General features: G+C 35.2%; 1 protein-coding gene across 8 annotated transcripts in view; it reads right to left on the minus strand.

Moving 5' to 3' along the window:
* Positions 1-2600: 2600 nt before the first annotated feature.
* Positions 2601-12537, minus strand: part of LOC308637107 (uncharacterized protein) — a 55935-nt gene continuing 45998 nt past the window's right edge. For all 8 annotated transcript variants that reach the window (XM_081273233.1, XM_081273240.1, XM_081273237.1 and 5 more), the window contains one exon: positions 2601-4806. In XM_081273233.1, the coding sequence (XP_081129359.1) occupies positions 2993-4806 (1814 nt within the window). In that variant the 3' untranslated portion in view covers positions 2601-2992. The remainder of the gene's footprint in view (positions 4807-12537) is intronic.

Below are 12537 nucleotides of genomic sequence, written 5' to 3' on the forward strand. Positions count from 1 at the left end.
ACCTGGAACAAACAAAATCTGTACCTGTGATGCTGGACATGGGAATTTGACTTGGTGACTGCAGAAGTGAAGGTAAGTCAGGCACGTGAGCATACAGGCAAGACCCTTATTAGGGCTCTACTTGAGAGGGAGACCCAGTACTGACAGCAGAGGGTCAGGCTGGCTTTGGGTACAAAGGGAGAGTTAGTTTTATTCATGTGAAAGGGAGGGCTGAGGTTTAGGAATGTTCCTTGGCTTTAGGTACACTGCAAAGGTGTTTTTCTTTTCCTGTGAGGGCACCTTAACTGAGGAAGGCAAAGTCAGTTATTTTTCCTGGAGCCAAATGTTAGTGTCTATGTCAGTGCTGCATCCTGTATAAACCTCCCTGCCTTGTTACAAGAATGAGCTGCTGTAGCTGTTCAGAGAACACATAGGTGGGAAATGGAAGTAACAAATCATGGCAAGTAATAAGTGAAGGGCCCTGGGAATTTTACATTTTTATGGCCCCTCAACAGTTTTTATTCCTTTTGTTGTTTGTCCTCAGAGTCACAGCCAGAGTATCCTGGCTCTAATGGTGCACCTGGTCTCTGAAACTGATAAGGTTGATTGATAGAGAGGGTTTGTAAGGCACACATGAAGTTGGTTTTTCTTTTCTTTTTTTTTGACTGGAGATTGAACCCAGGGGCACTTAGTCACTGAGCCACATCCCCAGTCCTTTTTATTTTTTTATTTTGAAACAGGGCTTCACTAAGTTGCTGAGGCTGGCTTTGAACTTGTGATCCTCCTGCCTTAGCCTCCTGAGTTGCTGGGATTACAGGTGTGTGCCACCACACCATGCACATGAAACTTTTAATAGCAAACAAGCTTTAAGACGGGGTCTTGTTAAATTTCTGAGGCTGGCCTTGAACTTGTGATCCTCCTGCTTTAGCCTCTTGAATTGCTGGGATCACAGGCAAGCACTACCAGCTGTACAATCTTTCAGTGGCTGTCAGGTCATAACTTAAGGCCTGGGAGTGCATTTGTATTTTGTCCCTGTGTAACTGGTCTCTAATTGTCTGATCTGAACCCCCATTTAAGAATCTAGAAACTGAAGAAAGCTTTGAGATATACTGAAACTGCTCCTGCTCTGATGCTGGTAACTACCCATGTCCTGACATTAAAATATTAACTAATGGTCTCTTCCCCCACTCCAAAACCATCCCAAATGTAGATGAACTTTTTTCTTCTTCTCCCAGATGGAAAGTTCAATTATTCCCAAATTAAATAATTTTTGTTGCTTTATTGCTTTCAAATTGGGGAAAAACTTGTCTTAAAAATTATTTAAAATCTTAAAACTCAGCCTCAAACCAATGCTGTCTGTACTGATAATTTTCATCCCAATTTAATGTCATCAAGAGACAATACCTTAAGTGAGGCTTGTTTTACGTAAAGAGAATTTTCTACAAATGTTAGTATATGATCAATCATAAAAATCCATTTTAAAATTGTTTCTATAGTCCCATGTTTCCCCCACCTAGCTGATCCTTATTTAAAAAGGAAAATAAAGGCAAGAAGGAAATTTAATTTAAAACTCCATATTTCTAATTTTGACGACCAGATTTGTCACCACTGTTATATTTGCTTTCATTCTTTTATTAAGAAATATTACAGATCAGTGTAACAACTCCCAGAAAACCTTTCCACATCTCAAAAGGCAACCGATAGCATATATGGACCCATGATCAACATACAGTACTGTCCCTTGCACTGTTTAATTATACAAATGTTATACCAGGTTTCGCTGCAGTTTGCATTTTTCTCTCACTATTAAAATTATGATCAATCCATGTAACTATATGTGAATTTTTATCTCCTCCCTAAATATTGTGTAGCATTACATCATAGAAATGAACACATTGTATTGATCTATCCATCTCTTGAGGGAGATTTATATGTTAAAGTCCAATTTAGGGTAATCCAAGCCATGATGCAGTGAACACAGTGATTGATCCCTTTGTACACATCTGTGGGTGCTCTGCGGGGCTGGTATAACAAGAGAATTGATTGTTCCATGTTTGTGATTTGAAAAATCCTATTACTTTAATATATTCAACATAGTTTTAGAGTTTTACTTTTTACATCTGGGTTCTATTTTTGTATATGGTATAAGGGAGAAAGCTAACTTGCTCATGCAAATCTTCCATTTATGAACAGGTCATCCTTACCCCAATGATTTCAATAGAATTGTCATATATAAAATTCCCATATCTTCTTGGAATTCTGTATAAATCCTTAATTTGTTTCAATGACACTGTTTAAGTGACAACAGCTTTAAGTAAAGCACATGATGATATATAGTAGTAGAGTGTATCCTTTTCTAGATGTTTGAGTTTGTTGCAGCTGAGTGTGGACCTTTACCATCCATATAGAATTTTAAAATCAGTTTGTGAAATTCTTTAAAATATAACTGGTGTAAGTTTTGAGTGAAAGTACATTAGAGAGTTGAAAGAGAACTTGCATTCTTACGAAAGTCAAGTCTTTTCAGACATAATTTCATTTCCCTCCACTTTCAAGTGTTATTTTGTGCCCCTTCAACATGATTTATAACTTTGTAGATATAAATGTCTCATTACTCATGATTGTGTTATTCTTAGATATTTGTTATCAACACATTTTCTACTGAACTATTTCTTACATGAAATGTTATTTTATAGTTTTTATTACCCCCTCCATCTTCTTTTTCTTGCTTAGTGTACTGCTGAGCTCAACTGTAATGCTGATATTCTGAAAACAGATATTTTCTTTCAGATTTAAATGAGAACATTATTATCAATAAGTAAGGTGTCTGCTGAAGGTTTGGACAGTCAGCTTTTTCCTCCAATAGGTCACCTTGGAAAGAATTCTCTAATGTTTCATAAATTCATGACATCTTCATGAGGGTTTCCCACATTCTTAGTTCTCTGCTCTAGAATCAGTCATGTAATGTGCCATGAGGTGTTCCTTCCTTTGAAGGCCTTCCCATACCACAGGGAACCTAATGAGTATGAATTCTCTGGTGTCTAACAAGGTGTGACTTTTGGCTGAAAGCTTTACCACATTCAATGCAGTGATAGGGCTTTTCACCTGTATGTTTTCTCATATGGAGAGTAAGGGATGAGATCTGAGAGAAGGCTTTTCCACATTTACTACAGTCAAAGGGTTTCTCACCCGTATGACCTCGTATATGTATAGTAAGGGATGAGCTCTGGGAGAAGGCTTTTCCACATTTATTACATTCATAAGGTTTCTCACCTGTGTGACCTCTCATATGCACGATAAGGGACGTTCTCTGAGAGAATGCTTTTCCACATTCATTACATACATAGGGCTTCTCACCAGTATGACTTCTCATATGTAAATTAAGCAGTGAGCACTGAGAGAAGGCTTTCCCACACTTATCACATTCATAAGGCTTTTCCCCTGTGTGACTTCTCAAATGAAGAGTAAGGGATGCAATTTGAGAGAAGGCTTTACCACATTTATTACAGTCATAAGGTTTCTCTCCAGTATGAACTTTCTGATGTGTAATAAAGTTTTGCTTTTGGCTGAAGGCTTTACCACATTCGTTACATTCATAGGGTTTCTCTCCAGAATGAATTTTTTCATGAGCAATGAGATTTGACTTCTGACTAAAAGCTTTGCCACATTCCTTACATATATAGGGTTTTTCTCCAGTATGAATTCTCTGGTGTCTGACAAGATTTGACATCTGAATAAAAGCTTTCCCACATTCATTACATTCATAAGGTTTCTCTCTAGTGTGAATTTTCTGGTGTGTAATGAAGTTTTTCTTGTGGCTGAAGGCTTTTCTACATTCCTTACATTCATAGGGTTTCTCACCTGTGTGACTTCTCATATGTACAGTAAGGGCTGAACTCTGAGAAAAGGCTTTTCCACATTCATTACATTCATAGGGTTTCTCACCTGTATGGATTCTCACATGTATAATAAGCATTGAAAACTGAGAGAAGGCTTTTCCACATTTATCACACTTATAAGGTTTTTCCCCTGTATGACTTCTCATATGAAGAGCAAGGGATGCAATTCGAGGGAAGGCTTTGCCACATTCATTACATGCATAAGGTTTCTCCCCAGTGTGAACCTTCTGATGTGCAATGAGGCTTTGCTTCTGGCTGAAGGCTTTTCCACACTCATTACATTCATAAGGTTTCTCCCCAGTATGAATTTTTTCATGATCAATGAGATTTGATTTCTGGCTGAAGGATTTCCCACATTCCTTACATGCATAGGGCTTCTCTCCAGTATGAATTCTTTGGTGTCTAATGAGATTTGACATTTTAATGAAAACTTTCCCACATTCATTACATTCAAAACACTGTTCCCTACTATGAATTTTATGATGTTTAGTTAGTTTTTCCTTGTGACTGAAGACTTTTCTACATTTGTTACATTCATAGGATTTCTCTCCAGTATGAATTCTTAGGTGTCTGATGAGGTCCAATGTTTGACTAAAGCCTGTTCCACAATGATTACACTTAAAGGGGGTTACCACAAGGAGAGATGACTTATTGTCATAAGATTTCACAGCTTCATTATATTCAAAATGTTCCTTTCTTATAAGGCATTTCATATTATTATGACAGTCAAAATTATGTTCTAAACACTTTCCAAACAAGTCATATTCATAGAGATTGTGTCTGGTAGGAATAAAATCTGAGTCTGGAGTAAATGCATTTGCAAATTTCTTAGGATATTCGTTGACTTTTTCTTCAGTGAGTGTGTTCTTGAAAACTTGTCTCAAAAGTCTGTCCTGGGTTTTCTGATGCTCATCAGTTCCCCATATTTCTCCTAAAACAGATTGCAAATAAATGCAACTTATGAATTTTTTCCAATATTATAAGGTCAAAAAATGTTACAATGAGATTGATTCTTGATTTAGTGTTTTGTCTTCCATTATTAAACAAATTTCAAGAGCATATATTTCCTATCTTCTCAGTTTTGAGAATGGAATTTCAGGAAAGTAAATGTGAGTGAAGGTAGATATTTATAAATACAAACAGTTTTGAGTATTTTTAAGTGAGATCTGAAAGAAAATAACCTGTTAGATAATGTAAAAATAATGTATGGAGAAATAATGATAGAGGGGGAAAAAACCCAAGAAACATAAAAAAAAAAAATCACAAGACTCAGGTGTTGTAGAACTCAAGTTGAAATGCAGTTTTATAACTGATGTGAATAGTTTTCTGGAAAATGTAAATTATGATAACTATTCTAGAAGATGTAGAAAACCTATATACACCAATTTCCATTAAATGAAGAGGAAAGTGTGAAAACTTCCCAAAAACAGAACGTAAAGACAATTTATCCAGAGAGATTGACATGGGAATTACAAAAAACATTTAAGATCAAACTCCATTCTGTGTAAAATGTTACAAAACAAATAAACAATAAAATAAATAAGAAGAAGAAAATGGAAGAATTCCCTATTTTTGTGTCCGAAACATAATATTAACACTACAACTTTACCAAGATGATGAACCAAAAAAGCAAACTATATGCCAGTTTCATTTATGAAAACTAATTTAAAAATTCTATGTAAAATATCAGAGTGATCCAGAGGGAAAAAAGTGACCCAGATGCACAGTAAGTGTAATACATATCATAATTGTGTAGATAATTATGATAAGTATGTTTTTTGTTTTACTATCAGAAGCTCTATTATTACATGGAAGTATGTTCACAGGTCAATAATGAAAAAGCAAATAATCCACAGATAATTTAAAAGATGCTAAAACAATGCCTATTTTCATTAAAAAAACATTATGAAATGGAAGTAATGTATTACACAAACATTAGCACTGTACTTCCTGGGTAAAATCCAGAAGCAAATCAAAGTCAGGAATAAGAAAAGATGAGTACTATCACCACTAGTATTACACTATAAGTGCAATTAGATAAAAGAAATAAACCAGAGATATAAAAATTTATAAAGGTAAAATTAACATAATTCATCAATAAAACTATTTACCTGAAAAGTCCAGTCACCTGAAAAGTTATTATAAGAGGTAAGAAATTCACTAAATACTAATTAATACTCAGTTTCAATAACCTTTGAATATACACAACAACTATTAAGGACATATAATAGAAGAAGAACCACATTTACACAGACTACAAATATACAAAAAAAAAAAAAAGGAAAAAATAAGAAATTTCCAAAAACCATAAAAAGAAAACTAAAATGAACATATATACCTGAACTAATGGAAAGGTATTTATTATGCGGGCCCCATTAAAAATACGGTGAAGTCCTAACTCCCAGTATTTCAAAATATGGACTCAATTGGTCATAGGGTCACTGAAGATTAATAAAGTAGTACTAGAATAGGGTAAACTACTAATTCAATGTGAGATATTTTTAAAAGACTGCTGCATGATACTGAGATGCAGATTGGAGTCATGCTGTCACAAACCAAGGAACAGGTGGGACTACCAGAAGCTAAAAGAGACAAGAAAGGATACTTCTTCAGATTATGGCCCTACTAACACCTTGATTTTAGACTTCTGGCCTCCAGAACTGTAAGAATAAATTTCTATTATTCTAACTCACCCAGTTTGTGGTACTTTGTTTCAGCATCCCTGGGAAAAGGTATTACATTCTTGGATAAGAACATTCACTAGTATGTAAAGATGACTTTAATCACAAGTTAGAGATTTCAATATAAAATTTTGAAAATATAAGTAATAGCTCAAAGGAAATAATCCTAGCAGTAGCCACTATAGAGGATAAATAGGTAAGAGAAGAATTACCTTTTCTACTTTAAAAACTTTGTACTATGAGGGGCTGGGTTTGTAGCTTAGTGGTAGAACACTTGTTTAGCATGTATGAGGCACTGTGTTCAGTCCTCAGCGTGGCATAAAGTAAATAAAATAAAGGTACTGTGTCCACCTAAAACTAAATATAAATAAATAAATAAATAAATAAATATATATATATATATATATATATATATATATATATATATGTATGTTTGTATTTATATATTTATGTATGTATATAAATTGTTGTACTATGAGAATGTGCTGTATATTCAAAAAGGTGGATAAGTAAATTGTTCTGAACATTGTAGAAATCAATAAAATAAGAACATGAAGGTAAAAAGTAGTATTAAGAATTGGAGCATAAAAATGGAGGAGCCCACCTGGGTTGACAGAATAGAGCACAAATATAGTGAGCAAGGGGGTAAAACACAGTGGAAAACTAAAATTAAATACGGTACAGTAGACACATGGGTTTTTCTCTTATTCCACCCCAGACTGTAATAAGATAAATAAAAAGGTATAAACTAACAAAGACAAAAACCAATGAGACAACAATTGACGACCAATGTAAAGATAATTTTAGCTGATGGGAAGATGATGAAGAACTGTTACATGTAAGAAGAATTTAGAGGGCTGGGGTTGTGGCTCAGTGGTAGAGCACTTGCCTAGCATGTGTAAGGCACTGAGTTCGATCCTCAGCCCCACATATAAATATATGTAAAAAAAAAAAAGTAAAACTCCATTGACAACTAGAAATAAAGAATTTAGAGAGCTGAAACTCAAGTGTCTGCAGAGGAAGATATCAAAAAGCAAAATCCAATTCCCATGACATAACTAGAGAAAGGCTCAAGAATTAAGAGAAATCACATGGGCGCAGTGTTGCACGCCTGTAATCCCAGCATTTTGGGAGGCTGAGATATGAAGATTGTAAGTTCAAAGTCAGCCTCAGCAACTTAGAGAGACCCTGTCTCTAAATAAAATATAAATAAGGCTAAAGATGTGGCTCACTGGTTAAGCACCCCTGCATTCAATCCCTGGTACAAAAAAAAAAAAAAAAAAAAGAAAAAAGAAAAAAAAAGAAAGAAATCTTGTACCATGAAAGATAAGAATGAATGAAGGGGTTAAAAAACTAGAGGACTGACTGCAAGTCCAGATGGCAAACAGATGCCTATATTGTGCATGAGATGCCTATTATGTCTTTATCCTAGAGAAGATGGGAGACTACTCTTTGGTTTTAGAGAAATGAAATCAAAAAAGGCTCCAGAGTCAGGGACTAGGCAGAGGAATACAAAAGAAAGAAAGAAAAATAAACTGGCTTGAACACAGGGAGAATAAGTGAAAGTCTATATACTAAAGAGTGGCACAATATTTCCAGTGGCAAAATGTAGATTTTTCTCCCTTTCTGCCAGACTGAGCATGAAGCGAGGGAAAAATTCCTGTGAAACTGTCCTGGAAGCAGGAATATTAAGAGGCTTAGCCGCAGGTTATAAGGACAGAATACTAAGCTCTTAGGTCACCTCATGTGCTTGGAAGAAGAGAAGCACAATCAAGCAAAAGATGTGGAAGGAGAAGGCAAGATTATTATCCAAGCAGAAGTGAAAGAGAACTTCAAAGACAAGACCAAAATATCAAATGTGACAGAAAAGATTCCATGTTTTAGATGGAGTACAAAAAGTCTTTGTTATCTTTTCCTTTCTACAGAAAAGAAGTATGACCTAAGGAGGTAGCTGGAGACCCAGTTATAATAAATGAGTTGATATAGATAAATATGATGAAGACTGGAATGGGAAAGATTCCAAGAGAAGCCAGCTATTCATGCTGATCTTAGGCAAAAAAGCAGTTGAAGTATCAAAAGAAAAAGAAATCGCACCTTCAATGTCAGAATAAATTAACCATTGCTTACAGTGTAGGAATTTGGGAGTACAGATCAAAGAGACTATTGATGTATGAGAAAAGGCAGGACTGAACAAGAAAACACCTCACCTGTTGATGTAAGTTTGGTTTATTGTAATCTTACAGAGGGTGTGATATTTAGACTTGCAGCTCCAGTTCCTTTCTGAATGAGAAGAAATAAGGCCTAAACATACTTATTCACCCACAAGCATCAAGAATAAAGGGTTTCAGGAGGGAAGGAGTAGAGGTTCAGTGGATTGGACAGTGAAGAGTCGGGGGAAGGGGAAGGGAGATGGGAATGGATTGACAACTTTCCTATGTTCATATATGAACACACAACCAGTATAACTCCACATCACATACAACCACAAAAATGGGAAGGTATATTCCATATATGTATGATATGTCAAAATACATTCTACTGTCCTGTATAACTAAAAAGAACAACAACAACAAAAAAACCTTTTCAAAAGAATAAAAGAGCTTCCAAATGAAGTAGAGATACATTTCTATAGATAACGGTTCGCAAACTTTTTCTTAAAGCCTTAGATAGTAAATATTTTAGACTTTGTGGGCTACATAGTTTATTGCAAGTATTCAACTTTGCTATTGTAATGTGCAAGCAGTTACAGACAAGATATAATTAACTGTATGTGGCTATGTCCCAAATAAAACTTTAGTTACAATAAAAAGTACCTGGCCTAGACTTAGTTAGTTTGCTGACCTTTGTTCTAAAGTAGAACACTCCTTTTTTTCCTCTAATATTATCCTTCTTAAAATAGTAGGTTAAAGAAAAACTGAGAAATGAGAAAGAATTGGAATCAGATCACCAAAATTTTAATAGAAAAGAATTTGGCCTAAGGGCTGGGGATGTGGCTCAAGTGGTAGCATGCTCGCCTGGCATGCATGCAGCGGGGTTCGATCCTCAGCACCACATACAAAAACTAAAAAATAAATATTACAAAAAAATTCTCTTAGCATAAAGAAAGCAGACAAAAATACAAGCTAAAAAAGTTTGCAATCCACAGGTGATAATCTTGACTAAATAAATATTGCCATGAATTTTTAAAAGCTAATTGAAAACAACATATGTAAATCTAGGCCCCAAATAGAAATTTGAATGCATGAGGAAGAAACAAGGGGAAAAGAAACAGGGATAAGGGCGGGGTTGTAGCTCAGTGGTAGAGCGCTTGCCTAGTATGTGTGAGGCACTGGGTTCGAACCTCAGCACCACATAAAAATAAATTTAAAGAAAAGTATTGTGTCCATCTATAACTTAAAAAAAAAATTTAAAGGGATAAAATGCTCACCAGTAGAACCAAGAAAATAATTAGAAGAGAAGAAAACAAAGCCACCTCTGAAGTAAACAATATTATGCAAGCAGGAAAAAGTAAGACTTTACTATCAGAATTATGGTACAATAACCTCATCTTGCAAAAACAACAGGATGATGGATGAAATGGACATTGTGATGCATTATTAGGCTTGTGGGAAGTAGCATTAACCTCTATACATATAAATCACCCACCTATCTCTCACATACACACAATGAAAAATCTGGAGTGGTGGCATGCTCCTGTAATCCCAGCTACTCTGGAGGCTGAGGAATGAAGATCCCATGTTTGAAGTCAGCCTTTGCAGCTTAGAGAGACCCCGTCTCAAAAATAAAAAGGGATGGGAATGTAGCTCCAGTGGTAAAGGTCCCCTGGGTTCAATCCCCAGGTGTTTTTTTTTTTTCCTTTTTAATTGTAGTTGGACACAATACCTTTATTTCACTTATTTATTTTTATGTGGTGCTGAGGAACGAACCCAGGGTCTCCTATGTGCGAGGCAAGCACTCTACTGCTGAGCAACCCCAGCACATACACCCACACACCGCCTTTTTTTTTTTTAAAGAAAAAAACAAAGATCACTGTTAGCTAAAAACAGATTTGGGAAAGGAAATTAGTAAGTAAGCTGGAGGATGGGTTTGGTCTGAGTGTTGAGGCCAAAAAAAACCCACAAAAAACATCAAAAATCTGCTAACTGAAGTATAACTGAGGCTCCTACAAAGAATGAATTGGTTATGCTTCTTGCTATCTCCCAGAGGCATGTGCAAATCATCCTCAGGAGAAAGCAACTTCAAATTAGAACAAGATTATTATGAATCAGGATAAATGCCATTTGAACTCACAATCAGCAATCAAATACATGAAGAAGCAACTACAAGCGAGACATCAAAATTAAATCTCATAGTGGCTCTGGAGGCCGAGACAGGAGGATTGTGAGTTCAAAGCCAGCCTTAGCAATGGCGAAGCACTAAGCAACTCAGTAAGACCTTTTCTCTAAATACAATGCAAAATAGGACTGGAGCAATTGCCTAGCATGTGTGAGGCACTGGGTTTGATCCTCAGCACTATATAAAACTAAATAAAATAAAGGTATTGTGTCCAACTACAACTAAAAAATTAAAAAAATATATATCTTTAAAAAATTAAATACTGGAACTGTCAGAAATACAGAATATAAAAGAGCTATATATATAGTATAGAATTTCTAAAGAAAGTACAGGATAAAAACAAAGAGGAATAAAACACAGGAATTATTGGAAATATCCAGCAAGATTTAAAAAAAGGAAAGACACAATAGCTAGACTGTGGAATCAACCTAGATGCCCTTCAATAGATGAATGGATAAAAAAAATGTGGCATCTATACACAATGGAGTATTATGCAGCACTAAGAAATGACAAAATCATAGAATTTGCAGGGAAATGGATGGCATTAGAGCAGATTATGCTAAGTGAAGCTAGCCAAGCCCTAAAAACCAAATGCCAAATGTCTTCTTTGATATAAAGAGAGCAACTAAGAACAGAACAGGAAGGAAGAGCATGAGGAAAAGACTAACAGTAAACAAAGACGAATGGGGGGAGAGAAGGGGAGAGAGGAGGGAAAGCATATGGAAATGGTAGGAGACCTTCAATGATACACAAAATTATAAGAGGTTGTGAGGGGCAAGGGGGAGGGAAAAAAAGGGGAGAGAATTGAACAACAGCAGAGGAGGTAGAGAGGGAAGATGGGAGGGGAGGGGAGGGGAGGGGGGATAGTAGGAGATAGGAATGGTAGCAGAATACAACAGTCACTAATATGCCATTATGTAAAAATGTGAGTGTGTAACAGATGTGATTCTGCAATCTGTATTTGGGGTAAAAATGGGAGTTCAAAACCCAATTGAGTCAAATGTATGAAAGATGATATATCATGAGCTCTGTAATGTTTTGAACAATCAATAAAAAAAATTAAAAAAGGAAAGAAAGAATTTATAAAAATACAAAATACAACTGCTGTCTTTACAAAATAAAATAGTTGCATTAAACAGATCATAAACACAATCTAAGGGGGGAATAGGTAAATTGGAAGATGATAATACCAAAAAAGACAAAAACATTTGAATAGGATAATATAAATATAAAAAGAAAAATAAAAAGAGTTGTCAAGGAAATTTTCCCTAAAAAATCATGTGTTCCACATAGTTCAACAGGTAAGATCTACCTAAGTTTTAAGGAAATTATAACACCAGTGCTGTGTAATTATTTTACAGCATGAAAGAACACTTCCAAATTCCATTTATGATATCAGTGTGCCACTGACATCAAAGCCTTGATGTCAAAGTTGGAACAATTATTTAATTTTGGAGTAAATGTGAAGATAAATCATTACTAACAATTATGTAAATATAATTACACCATATATAAAGGAGGAGTAAAACAGGGCAATCTTCTGTGGGAAAATATTACATTTTAAAAAAAGTGATGGTGATAAAAAGTACATAAAAAAATAACTGAGGAAAAATATGAAAAAACATATATAACACATAGAAGGCCAG

This window comes from Spermophilus citellus (genome assembly GCF_964194105.1).
Source record: "Spermophilus citellus genome assembly, chromosome: 18".
Classification (NCBI taxonomy): Eukaryota; Metazoa; Chordata; class Mammalia; order Rodentia; family Sciuridae; genus Spermophilus; species Spermophilus citellus.